Raw genomic sequence first — 13,742 nt, 5'->3', positions numbered from 1 at the left:
AGCACAGAAAGAGACAAAAGTTACTTTGTCAGTCTTGTCCTAGGAATCTGTGGACAGATTTCCTGCAGAAAGAAAATCTGTGGATAAGCGGAATAAGCTTTCTTGTTAGAGTAATAACTCAGCACATGAAATCTGTTTAACTGGACTTTCATAAAATTTAACAAAAATTCTCTGTCTAATCCTTTAAGTAGTGGTATGGCTTCATTTTTTGGATATTTGGAAATAATGCAAGTGGAAGGATGCTGTATTCCTTTCTAGCGTCACCAAAAATGAACCACATTCCTTCGACAAAAAGAATTTACTCTGATGTTTACCAATACCTAGAAGCTTTTTAAAACTTGAGATTATCTGAAATATGTACATTAAAGGAAATAGTCGAAAAGTATAATTATTAGCCTTGCAAAATTCTAAATGCCTATAAAGAATTTTTTTTTTTTTTTAATAAAAAGCCCAATAGTTTCCATTCACTGTGATGATAAACAGCAACAAAAGCAACACAGACCTTGACTGATGAGGCGGTTACCTCTATTAATAAACCGTTCCTACAACTAGGTAGGAAATTATTGTGTTAGCGGAAATAGTACAAAACAATTTTTTTTTTTTTAAACTGCTGCTAGACTTTAGGCTAGTATTAGAGCTGCTTTACACAATGTAACAACAGGGCTGTAGCAGTCCCTTGCTTTCCCAAGTTGTTTTTTTTTGTTTTGTTTTGTTTTTCCCCAAGTGCGACAGATAACCATCAGTGGACGACACCATACGTGTGAAAACTTGCTCTGTTTGTTTGCTCCCTAGTCAATTAGCAAGTGTGCTGCAGATTTTTAGGATACTAAAGGTGATGTTGAGAGTTTTATTTTCAGTGCTGCTGAATAGCTTTAAAAAAAGTTGCTAAATAGGTACAGGAATAAATGTACAGGAAAGTAAATGCTGTTTCTAGAATGTCCTTAACAACACTGAAAGGAAAAATTCATTATAGTGTGTGTGTGTGGGGGGGGGGGGAACATTTCATTAGTTGAATTGTGCAGTAGGTCAATATACATATTTCCCGAAGCAAACTGTGCATCTAAAGCTATGCCTAATTTGTCACTTTCTTAACATTTTATTCAGTATCAGTCGTCCATGATGCACGTGCCATGGGGAGGGAAGGGCACATACCTCATTTTTAGAGAGGCTGGTTATGCTGCAGTTAAAATTTGTCAAAAGACAAGCTAGGCCACTGTATGAACCGCTTGTTTCTCTGTTCACTTGGCCAGTAAATACACACGCGCACACACACACACACACATACACAGAGGTAACAACAGATTTGAAGATATTGGGTAACATTTTTTTTTTTAAGAGGAGTCCCTCATTTACCTTCAGATAGATTAAATTTGTTTTCATGTCTGGGTTTCTAAGAGTACAGACTGGTGCCACTCAGGCTTTTTACACAGTAGCCAAAGTAGTAATGTCCCTAAATCCATTTAAATTCAGCAATGTATAGAATTTTAGGTGAGTCACTTTTGAAAATGTTACTCTTAATCATTTGCAATGGAAATCTAAACTAAAACTTTAGACAAGGAAAAATCTGAGTGTCTGACTGACTTCTTACACACTGCCTTTTCCTCAGAACGCAGAACAGTATTATGAATGACGAGGCTGAGCTGGAAGGCAGCCGGGGTTTTCTGAGTGGGAATAACAACTAACTGCTGAATCGCAAAATGCTGTTTTGCTATATCAGTACTGAAGATTAGCAGTAGGACATGCCATAACGAGATTTGATTTTTTTTTTTTTTCTTTTTGGGGGGGGGAGGAGTCTGTGGGAAAGCTGGAAATGCTCTGAAGGGGGCACTTTTTGCTTTGGTAATGATTACTTTGTAGACTTTTCCCTAGCATATACTTAAAGCTAATTCATAGCTTCTTGTGACACAGTGTAGGTTCTTCCTGCTTGTTTATAAATCAATTAACAACTTGGGTTTTTTTAATTTGCTAATTATTTCTCTATTTATTTGGTTGTCACAGGAGTAATGTCTGTAGGTAACATTTTTTTCCCTGTCCTCCTTGCACTGACTATCAAAAGTAAACATTTTAGTTGCGTTGCTATTCTATCCTTTGCCTGATACAGCTTCTCTCCTAGAAGCAGCAGCTGTTTGTGCTTGAGTAGTGATGGTGATGTGAAATTGCTGATTGCATGAATCACTCCCTGTATTCATGGACTACTTGATTTACTTATACCAGGCGACTAAAATGCTTTATTCTGGATTTGCTAATAGAGAGACAAAAACATGTGTTGAGCAATTTATTCACCACAGACACAGTTCATGTGGCAAATCAGAGGGGATGGCTGACTTCCGCAATTGTTTCATTTGTGCCCCTGTAAATTGGTATGGATTGTTTTAAGTAACTAAGCACAACAGTAACTCCTATGGAGGGAAAAAAAGAGACAGCCATAACTAGTTTAAACTTCGAAAGAGAAATCCAGCAAACACATATAAAACTTTACAACAGTGTTTCTATGTAAACAAAAATGTCAAGGGTTATAGTGTAAAGAGTTGCTTATACTCTCAGGGTTTAAGAGGCAAGTGAAAAACCAGCTATAGACATTTTCTGATTTATGGAAAAATGTATTTTGAAATTGCAATTTTGAAATGTTAATTACATTTCTCAGTATACTGTTTAAGTTTGATCAGTTTCGGATATTAACCTTTTTCGGCTGAAAAGAAACAACCTGAAAAGTTTAAATATTCTTTTCCTCTAACTCCAGAGAGAGGTGAAAATTCTGGTTTCTAAAAAGTAGTATATGATAAATATATTATACAATGGCACATACTTTGGAACATGATAATAAATATTCATTCTTTCTTTGAACATAAGTCTGGAAAAACTAGAATTTATAAGAAGAAAACATTGTTCCTTGTCAAAGGATCACTAACAGTTAGGTGTATTTGGCTATTGTACATTATTTTGTTGAAGTAGATAAACCATAAATAATTTGAGCATTTTGTGTATATTCACCAAAGTTAAACTGATATGCTAAGGAAGTTACAATATATTTAAAACTCTTTACAATCACTTAACACAGTGTTTAACAGGAATCTTTAGGTAAAAGTGCATTATTTTAATATAATACACATAAAAGAACACTCTTGTTCTAGTTCTCTGCCTTCAGTTTCCCTTGAGGCAACTAGTTAACATTAATTACCTTTTGTTTAAAACAAAAAGGTGGGGTCGGGGGACATGTTTGTTTACAACATGCAGTCCAAGAAAACGGCTTCACCTGCCTATTGAGAATCTGCAGATGTGAAAATAAATGGGAAGAAGGGAATCTTCTGATAGGTGACAGGCATCTTTCTAACCTACACCATCCCACTTAGCGTTCCCGGAGTGAGTGTGTTAATCCAAAAGCACTGTCTGGATTAAGCATCTGTAGCACAGGCCGCACAATTGCTGACCAGTTCAGACCGCAGCAGTTTTCTCCAAGGACACTGTAGAAGGCTTCAGTGACGTAAATTCCAGTTCTCTACCAAAGGAAAGAACAAATGCAGAAGGAGGAGGAATGTTCTGGGGTCTTTCCATTATTTACTTTGCTTTCCTTGAATTCAGTGTTTAGGATGATTTAGGGTCTTTATAGTAACCTAGAAAGAAGATATCAAATTTGTTCGTATTTGAAATATTTTGCAAAGGATATTATTTGAATTCTGACAGTATAATAATTTATCAGTAGTATGACAATGCACGTCAAATAATGTTTTGATAATTGAGTGTATGTGGAAAGGAAATGTAAACTCCTTAAATTCATCATACGTGACATGGGATTATCAACGCTGAAGAAGATTTCTTCTTCATTTCTAACAAGCTGTAACTAACTTCTCAGGTGATATCTCCATGTTGTAGTAGGCAGCATTATGCAAATCTCTGGTTAGCGTAAATCAGTGGGCAAGAAATTGGATGTGTTATCTTTATATACATGGGACAATCTGATGTTTATTTCATTTGTTATGTAAAGTCAAGCAAGATAGAAGGAACTAAAGAAATACAGAAAAGATAGTAAAAATGTTTAAAAAACTGTGGCAGAATTTCCACATAGGGAGAATTTAAAAGCATAAACTTGTGTCAGCTAGAAAAGAGATCGTCAATCCCAATGATTTTATTATATGCACGTAACATAACAATACCAAAAGCTCTACTGGATACTTCAATCTATGTTGGCTTACAGCAAAAGAGTAACAGAATGTTGTTTGTTAACTAAGCACAGTTAGTTGTTTAAAATACATACTATAAAATAAAATAGGCTGCAACATTCTGTTTTCTTTTTTTTAAATGGGGAAAGGAGGCAGAGTAAAATTCTAGTTTTTGCACTGTTTGAGTTCACTTTAGTAAATGTCATAATAAGTAATCTGAAATCCTATTGACCACCAGTACACGCAGGTACTTGGGTCTGCGCACACCACTAATCTGTAAGGGTTTCATGAATCTTTCTGTCCGTCTGTTGTACCTCACTATGGTTTACCCAACTACATCTTTGAAAAAAATACACCCTATATCATGCATTAAATAACTGCTCAGAGTTAGAATCAAATAGCAAGTATCTCATACCTGAACAGACTGTACTGTAGGCAGTGGTGGATATTACTCCATAATGTCACTAAAAGTCAAACTGCACGCAGACTTTTCATCCTTACTCTGTGGACTGTCTGGCAAGACCTGCAGAGGCGGTGATATGAATCCCCGGTACTGTTTACTTGACTTGGTTAACTTCTTGAGTTCACTGGCAAAGGAAATGCCTTTTCTTTTGTCATCTCGTGCTGCCTGTTAAATTTAAAAAAAAAAAAAAAAAAAAAAACATTGCAGAACTAGTTTAATAGACTGTTAGCTGCAAAATACAGCAATTTAATATGAAAACATGTAAGATTTTTCTAAGCAGGCCTGACTTTTGAAACTCAGTGCAGCTGTGCCTTCATAGCCAGGTATATTTTTCTGATTGTTCTGAATAAAAGAATTAATTGAAATTATGTGTTGTCAAAGATTAAGACTCTGTTTAGCAAATCTGGTACAAACTTTTATAAAAAAAAAATCTGTGCTCACGATACTGTGACTTTAAAGCAACAACTGCTATGGTTTGATGGCATCTGCTGGAAAGACGAATGCAGTTACTTCCCCAAGCAGATGATAAGTAAGTATTATAATCCTTCCATTTCTTTTTTTTCCTGAGCCTGAGCTAAAGCAACAGAGCAGTTCTTTCACTGGGTAGGAATAAAGGGGACTTCACTCCAGCAGTTTTAAAGTTCTGCTCATTTGAATAGTCCTGTCTTATTCTGATGGGAAGCAGGGTGCCGACAGCCAGAAGACGTCAAAAATTAGAAAGCCGGTAGCAAAAGATAAAGGTTGTCATGGGAGTTGCAGGCTGTTGAGAAAAATCATGTTGCTGGATGTAACTGATGCAGTTTTGCAATGAGGAAGCTAATGGAGGTGGAGAGAAAATAGAAATCTACTTTTTGTTGTAGTCCCCCCCCCCCCCCCCCAATCCTGTAAAATGTTGAGGCATCTCTTGTAAGATTTTATTTACATCCTGATCTTAGGCTTGATTAAATATTGAGAGACATGTCAAGCAGAGGTGCTGAGTCTCTAGTACTAGCTGGCCATACAAGTACAAGAGGTGGCAGTTTGGCTCTGGAAGCACATCAGCAAGAGGCTCTGCGTCATAAAATTGTTTCGTACTATATTCAGGCTAAACCGTTGCAGTTAGTTGTTAAATGCAGGCTTTCTGAACCCTTTTTTTTTTTTTTTTTGGGGGGGGGGGCAGCTTGCTTACAGACATCTGTTAATGCTGGAATTTGTGGATTTTTTTTTTTTCCCCAAACTAATTCCATTACTACCACATACCAAGTCAGCCTTTTTGCCACTTTAAAAATCTCATTTGACTATTTAGCATCTCCCTCCTATTAAAAGTATGTTCTTGTCGAGCTGATCACATACCATTGATATATAAAGCCTGCTACAAGGTATTTACTCTTTTACCTGAACTTGTTCTTTGAGCTTAAGGATAAATTTTCCTGCTCCCTTCCACTTGCTTTGGGCCTGAAACACACACTCTTGATCAGAGAGAATCCTCTGAGAGGGTTTAGATGTTGAGGACTTCTTGTTTGCTGGCTCTTTTGTCACCTCTTCCAAGAGGACATAGTCACTTGGATTGGGATTGCTCAAAATGCTGTACGAGTACTTCGCTTTGCAAAGAGTCTGTTTAAAAGCAGAAAAAGTCAACGTTATCACAGAGTCAGTTACTGGGCAGATTCTTCAGCTAGTGCTGAGAACAAAACACACGCATCTTGTGTGAAACCAATCTCCAGCCTCCAGATTATGGAACCTACTAAATGGAAACAACATGCTATTTACCTGCTGTATGACGTCCTGAGCTGTGCTAAAGCGAGGAGCTTTGATGACAGTGCGTGGTTGCTCTGGGGAGACATCGTGTACCTGAACAAAGAAACTGTCATCCTCAGAGCTGATGGCTGCCTCTTCCTTTGTTTCTTGAAAGGAGTTTCTCTCATTTAAATTCTATAGAAAAAAGAAGAGCCAAATTTATTTAGTTCAGAGAGGTAACTAATTGCTGGGATCACAGAAGATTTTTTATCCCATGGAAATCAGAGATTTTACTGCTGCCCTGGCTCTATTTCATTAAATACAAATCTATAAACCATTTTGTCAAGTTTATATTGGTAATATTTATTTGTGTTTCTAAAAATCAGCGTCTTAACTATTTGTCAGAGGAGGCAAGGAATGAAGACATACATATGCATTGTGCCATGTTATACAAAAACAAGATCACATACATATCTATCTTTTATTATTTCCTTGATGTCTACAAAATTCTATTATTTTTTCTTATGATGGTGGAATTAAGATGGGAGATGGTGCAAAGTGTGTCCTTTTTCCTCTCCTTGCCCCTGGGCTACAGCTAGCTTCTGGCACAAAGAAAGGCATTCAGAGAGCAAGAAGTCGCTTTTCCATGTGGAGCAAGGCTACTTCTAAGTAAGTAAGTTCTTTTTTTCAGGATCTGTGACATGACTACAGTTTTTACAAATAGAACTACTCCCTGCACCTTCGCTCGGGTTCTGCGTTTCTCTGCATCCCTTTTTAACAACGTTTGAATGCATAAGATGTAAACATGAACTGTGGGTCACACTCTACACATGGACCCACTTCTTTTTTATTTTCAATGCAAATCTGCAGCTACATTTCTGGTTCTAAGATGTGAGTGAGTCAGCTGCCATCTCTGAAAAGGCTCCAAATTACAGATAATGCTTTGATGTACTAGCATCCTAGGACAAAAATACAGCATAATTTTCATGAAATTTAATACAGATTTTAACCCATATTTTCTGAAAGAATGGGACTGGCAGTGACATACGTCTTTTTATATATATCTCAAAGTAAGACTAAAAATATATGTACTTATACATACACAGCATATGTAAGTGTGGCTGCACATACTAGCAAATTAAGTGTTGTAGTCAACTGAATGAAGTATACTACTGTTCCTACGGACAAGTTTTTAATCTCCTAACTTCTGCTCCACATAATGAAATAGAAATTCAAAAATTGTTTGAGTAGACTAGAAATAAAAGAAAAAAATTGCTTTGTGTAATAAAATGTCAAATTGAAGCTGTAGCAAAAAAACGTGTGGAAATAACCAGAGTTAAAAAAACACTGGTTTGTAAATTTATCATATAATAAAGCTGTTCTTATTTTTTTTTTCCATTCTAAGAAATCTTAGAGGAATGTGCACATAAACAAAGGTGGTGTGCATTTTCCTGTTAGTTGTATACGTAAAATCTGTATATATAAATATATGTCTACCTACATTATTGTGTTCAGACTAAGCAAGCACTATTATATGCTGAACTGGTCAAAGGAAATGCTTCTGAAAATTAGATTATTAGGTGTTTTCTACTTTTTTTTTTTTTTTTTTTTTAAACTTTTCCCTCTCTCACAAGCCTGAGCGTTAGCATATATTCAAGATGTGGATGTTCTGCCCATAGTTTAAACTGGAGTAATCGGGCCATCTTCCTACCTTACATTAAGAGAAATCACTTCTTTCATTATTCTAAGTTACCATGGATAATTTCACCATCCTTTGTTTTTTTTTTTAGTGTAGTTTAATATTAAAGAAGTCCTTTCTAATTTTATTGAACAAAGTAAAAAAACTTGCTGCCATCCAAACTGGTTGCTAACTGTAGTCTGGTGTTCTGTTACCTGTGATCCTCTGGTATTATAACTACTATCATTCTTTCTTTATATTCATTTCATATCATGTCAAAATCCTGACTGACATTAAACCGGAACGATCAGTTACAACAGGCAGCTCATAGTATCCGATAGTTGAATCGGTGACAGCTGATACTAGAGCTGACTGAAGTCAAATTACTGTTCCACAGGTACACTTAACGAGGTGTATTACAGCTAGTTGCGTTAGTCAGTGTTACGCTTGCTTTTAAAAGATGTACACAGCATTGACATCACTCAACCAAGCAGTGATAGAAGTACTGCACTCTTTTATATCCTGGTCCTTACAGCTATTTTTAGCTACCTATGTAAATAACAATTTTTCTAAAACAAACAGACTTACTTCCTCTCGGGTTTTAAAGATAATCCTTCCAACATATCCTTCTTCTGGGAACCAGCTGTTCAGAAGCTGCACCAGCCCTTCTTCAGGACCAATTACTCTCTGGAATGGTGGTTTTCTGCATTCATTCTTTTCTTTAGATATAAAACTTTTCTCTTCCATCAGAAAATAGTCTGTGGCACATGATTCAGTGCCTTTTGTGGTAGCCAAGAGCTAAGACAGACCACGATACACACACAGCATTTAGAAGGCTAAATATAAACACTGCATAATTAGTAGTTATAAATGAATATGAATAAAAAAGCTTTAAGAATCAATAACAATTCTGATTGATAGATAGTGTAGGCAAGATTTCTGATGTTCTATTCATTACTCAGATATTTTACTCCAGGCTAACGTACGCTTTACACTTGCCAAGTAGCTCAAGTATTCCAGACAAGGCAGTACTATTTAAGCTTATTTCTGGCCAGGCCAGACAATTTATTCATAATCCCAGGACAGTACAGTCTTTTCCCACTGCTGGAATAACAACCCCTGTTGAGTGAAATGGTTTTTTTACTCATGAACTTAGCCCTCTAACTTTTACTCTGTATTCCTACAATGCTCAAGTTCAAAGAATTACACAGAAAAGTCTGCCCTTTTCCAGGGCAGCCTGCTGACTCTATCAGTCAGAAAGATTTTCTTTTCTCATATGCATATGCCCAAATAGTAAAATACTAATAGGGACTATATTATAAGATTAAAAACCCATTATCAGAATCCACGATTCGGAAAACTTCACTGATGATACTCTGCATTTACAGTGCAATTAATTCCACAGTAATACACTGCTAACATAACTCCTGGCTATGATGAATAAGCTACAATGATTCTGCATTTGAGAAACGCAGGGAGACAAATGGCCGGCTGCTTGCAATACAGTGAGCAACTTACCTGATGAAGAAGATGTGCAGCTGTGGTCCCCCCACTTATATTAAAAACAGTAAAAGGCTCAGGGCCTGGAATTCCATGAATGGTCACTTTGTAAGCCACAGCAGCTCTCCTTTCAGCTGTGCTGAACAACTGTTAAGACAATGTTCATCAGGATACTGATATACATAGGCATATTAATTATCTGTAAGTTGCATTAAAAGACACTGCACACGCAAACTATAGGACCTTGACAGAGAAAAGCTATCCAACTAATATAGGGCTCTTTCTTGCACACAGATCAAGATATTAAAAACGAAACGAAACAAAACAAAACACTACCTTGAAGCTGGACAGGAATAAAAAGAAATTCAAATGGGAATAAAGTGTTACAGTGAGGGTACATAAACCACCGTTGAACAAGCACAGTGTCACAGACCTCCATCATTCACTCTCTGCGTTCTAACTGAACGAAGACTATTGGAGTCAATGCAGTAATTACTGGATGAAAATCAGTAACTTGATTTTATGTTCCAAACCAGTCATAGCTGTCCTTTCTGCCTTAGTACTTCACCCAGATAGATAGGTGTTTGGCCTGTGTTCACGGGAGCATAATGTCTGCGGCACATCTGCTGGCACACTCAGTAGCCCAGGAGATTTTTATCTAACACTCTAGGATACTCAGCAAAGTGATAATACACATGCTTAAAGAGGCTGAAACAAGCAAAAGTAACCCATCCTTAAGGGCTATTTTTTTATATATATACGCATGTGTGTGTGTATGTAATAAAATATATAATATGTGTGTATGTAAATAGGGGCTCCATCCTCTTTTGTACAAGAATTTAACTGTATTCTCACTATTCCAACAAACGATAGTTTTTTGGTAATTTGCATTTTTTTTGTGCATCTCAAATCCAATGTTTATGATTCATGCATAAAGGAATGCATGAGACAGCTCCAGCACAGAAGTTCTGCCTGCGCTATACCTAAATATACCAAAAGTCAGACTTTGGAAAGACGAACCCACCCACAGTTTCAGCCAGGTAGGATAACCTAACCTCCACTGAAGCCAAAAAGGATTCGGGCTTCAAGGTACTTCTGAAAGATGTGCAGGTTTCGGGGCCTCATTTCTTTGAACAGTCTGATCCTAAAAGTCTTCAGATCATACTAGTAATTAAGACAAAAATACATGGCATTCACAAAAATATAATTAAATTACCATAGATGCAGGCAGAGTGTTTCCAGATGGACTTTCTTCCATTCTCCGACTGTTTATGAACAAACTTGAAATTTCTAATGCTTCATTGTGCAGGTTATGTAGCTGGACATGTCTATAGCCTAAAGAGAAAAAAAAACCCTTTCATGAGTACCTTGCCACATCCTAGGACACCTGACTCAGAGATGAAAAACTCCAATAACTAAGCCTTTGCTATACCTATAGCACTAAAGCACTGTAATAATACTGCATTAACACTCTTGTCTGTACAGCAGCACAAGCCCAATCCTATGAACTGCTGAGTGGCTTGTGTGGCTGTGTACCCTTTTTTAACTCCTACTAAAATCATTTTTGCTTTTGGCAGTCACCATAATATTCAAGCTCTTCATACATGAAATAGCTAAATAAATTACAGTTTTAAATATGAATGAAACAAGGACAAAGTCTCACTGGGAAAATGGATACATATGGCCAGATCGCCTCGTACGTTAAATCTGTTTTGTGGTGTTACAGTGGCATGAGGTAAATCTGAAACTATTTTCACCATTCTGTTGAAGAGCTGCTGCCGTTATGGCATCCCCCGACAAGTGCCACAGCATTATTGGTGCTTGCTTGTCTTTTTTTCACCTTCTTTCACCTTCTTTCATCTCTCCTCCAGCGAAGGTTGCAAACAGTGTCATTCGCTTCTGCCTCGGTGACCGCTAATTAGGACAGCTAACACAGAGTGAAACCACTCCAGTCTTCCTACAGGAAGGGTAAGTCCTGAGGTGAGCACGACCTGAGCGCTGACAACCACAGCTCAAGGTCTGAGCTGCTGTGTACAAGGTGCTCCCACCTCTGCAACAACAGGAGACGCAGCTCAGTTCTGGGAGTTTTCACAAGTCACTGTGGCAGCTCCCAGGGAGGCCATCAGATCAGCGTTCGATTGCTAGGGCAAAGTATGTTGTTCCCTGTCTCCTCCAGAGGAAGGCAGCAAGCTGATTAAAAATATCCCTCAGGCAGGATTCAGTCTGCCAGGAGTCTGCTGGGCCATCTTGGTACACAGTGTTACTATAAACTTTATTTTACCTCTTTTTAGAGCCTTTAGTGGAATGATTCTTTGAGCTGTTACAGCTGAGCTGTTATTTTCAACAACTGCGAATCGAAGAAAGACCAAATCCTCAAAATGAACCCGGAAAAGAAACTGTTCGTTCCACATAGGGTTGAGAGTGTTGCGATGAATGGGTTTAGTCCGGAAGTGGCAGCTATCCAGAGGCATCCCAAGAACATCTATTTCAATGCATGGACTTCCTGTGCTATTGCTAGGACAAACATTCTGGCCAGACACAATCTGAAGCCGAGAAGCACAGAGAGAAAATAATTAGTGGGGTAATTCTTTTTCTGTCACAATTCTTAGCTAAATATTATTTATCCTACTCCTACGCAGGGTTTGTTAGCATACTGATTTAATTACAACCCTCCTTTGCTTTTGTAACTGCCAAGACAGTAATGTCTGAAGCAGAAGTGCTTAAATCACATGCCATTGCTACGGTATCTTTCCTCTGAAAAAAGTACACCATAAATCATGACTGTAACCATTCAAGGCATTTGAAAGTTAATCCAGAAAGAATGTACTAGTAATGTAGTCAAAAGGATCAAATTTTCTTCTCAGTTACTCTGAGGTAACGGCACTGACCTCTGGCTTGCTTTGGTACACACAAGAGAAGAACTAGGTCTACAATTACCTCAGCTGGGAGCATTTTGACTCTTACGGATCTCGATTTTCTGAAACATTGCCTGGAAGGCATTAGCTTCTTAGAATCCAAATTTATGCCATAAATCCATGACTATATTATATAACTTCTTTAAAATACGTATTTTTAACATTCATTACAGCTTTTCATTACAGTTGGTTGTTTCACAAATGTGTGAAACATCTGATCACACAGGTAATTTTACTCTGCTATGTAGTCCCACTGAAAATGTTTTCAGGACTGGGTTTTGTCAAATATCATGAAGGAAACAGTAGAAGTATCTATGAATACAAAGCAGCAGATAAAGGTGGTCATTTTCTCCTTCCCCATCCAATTTCTTTTAGCTATAGCGATCTTCAGAAGTACAAGCAATAATTGTAGGTACAGTCGTTTCACACAGAAGCATGACTGTAATGGTGGTTTAAGACTGTAGTTACATGTTTATTCCTATCTATCTGACTGTTTGAAATTCTGTTTTAATGTACTTACTGTTAACGAATATATAGCTGGTTCCTTATTATCAAGATCTCTTTCTAATGGACAAAATTGCTGGTACATTGAACAACTTTTATCCCACAGAACAGGAGGTTTCAAAACATATCCGCAGCCACCATTGGCTTCAAACATTGCTGCATTAAGTTGCAGAGGAAGATCTGTGAAAGTAAAACAGCCAGAGCTCACAAACAGTAGTGGCACAATGGAAAAACTGTAACAGTGAAAACAAGGACATGCAACTTCATCTTTTTTTGAATTTTAGTTTTAACTATCAGAGTTAGCTGAAATTTACGTATCCAATCTACCCAACACTATTAATTACACCAAGCAGCAAGAATATCCATTCTTTTCTATCCTTTTCTGGTATCTTTATCCAACCGCAGGACCACCTACACCTAGTCCCTGAGAAGTTTCTAGAAGTTTCTGCCCTGAATTGCAGAATGAAAAAGCATCAACTGCAATAGCTGTGCAGACAACCTAATAGATCTCCTCTTTCTTCACAGAAGGTGAGGGAACGCTAGATAGGGTGGTGACATGGTGCAAAAATTCTTTGACCAACATTGAAGCAGTTATCCAAGAAGGCAACTCTGAAGAAAAATAGTTCAGTATCGTTTTATACCTGAAATGAGGAGAAAGCGATAATGGCCACTAGAACTGGGGGAAAAAAAGCCTTCCATAGAAATAAAAGAAACTGAAGGTGCTGCTGTCCAGGTGGCTTTGTGCTATCAGGAGATCTCCAAGCACTGGCATCTACTCCTGAATTCTGAGACCCCTGTTCTTAAGGATT

General features: G+C 37.4%; 1 protein-coding gene across 1 annotated transcript in view; it reads right to left on the bottom strand.

Annotated features, from left to right (window-relative positions):
• Window positions 1-1,778: 1,778 nt before the first annotated feature.
• Window positions 1,779-13,742, bottom strand: part of PLCE1 (phospholipase C epsilon 1) — a 167,797-nt gene continuing 155,833 nt past the window's right edge. Inside the window, exons 25-33 of the mRNA XM_068950063.1 lie at window positions 12,950-13,113; window positions 11,796-12,057; window positions 10,731-10,849; window positions 9,533-9,661; window positions 8,603-8,812; window positions 6,370-6,531; window positions 5,995-6,213; window positions 4,573-4,785; window positions 1,779-3,611 (exon numbers count right to left, since the gene is read on the bottom strand). Coding sequence (XP_068806164.1) covers window positions 4,606-4,785; window positions 5,995-6,213; window positions 6,370-6,531; window positions 8,603-8,812; window positions 9,533-9,661; window positions 10,731-10,849; window positions 11,796-12,057; window positions 12,950-13,113 — 1,445 coding nt within the window. The 3' untranslated portion in view covers window positions 1,779-3,611; window positions 4,573-4,605. The remainder of the gene's footprint in view (window positions 3,612-4,572; window positions 4,786-5,994; window positions 6,214-6,369; window positions 6,532-8,602; window positions 8,813-9,532; window positions 9,662-10,730; window positions 10,850-11,795; window positions 12,058-12,949; window positions 13,114-13,742) is intronic.

This window comes from Struthio camelus, chromosome 7, assembly GCF_040807025.1.
Source record: "Struthio camelus isolate bStrCam1 chromosome 7, bStrCam1.hap1, whole genome shotgun sequence".
NCBI classification, from domain to species: domain Eukaryota; kingdom Metazoa; phylum Chordata; class Aves; order Struthioniformes; family Struthionidae; genus Struthio; species Struthio camelus.
This window is presented reverse-complemented; position numbering and strand designations above follow the sequence as displayed.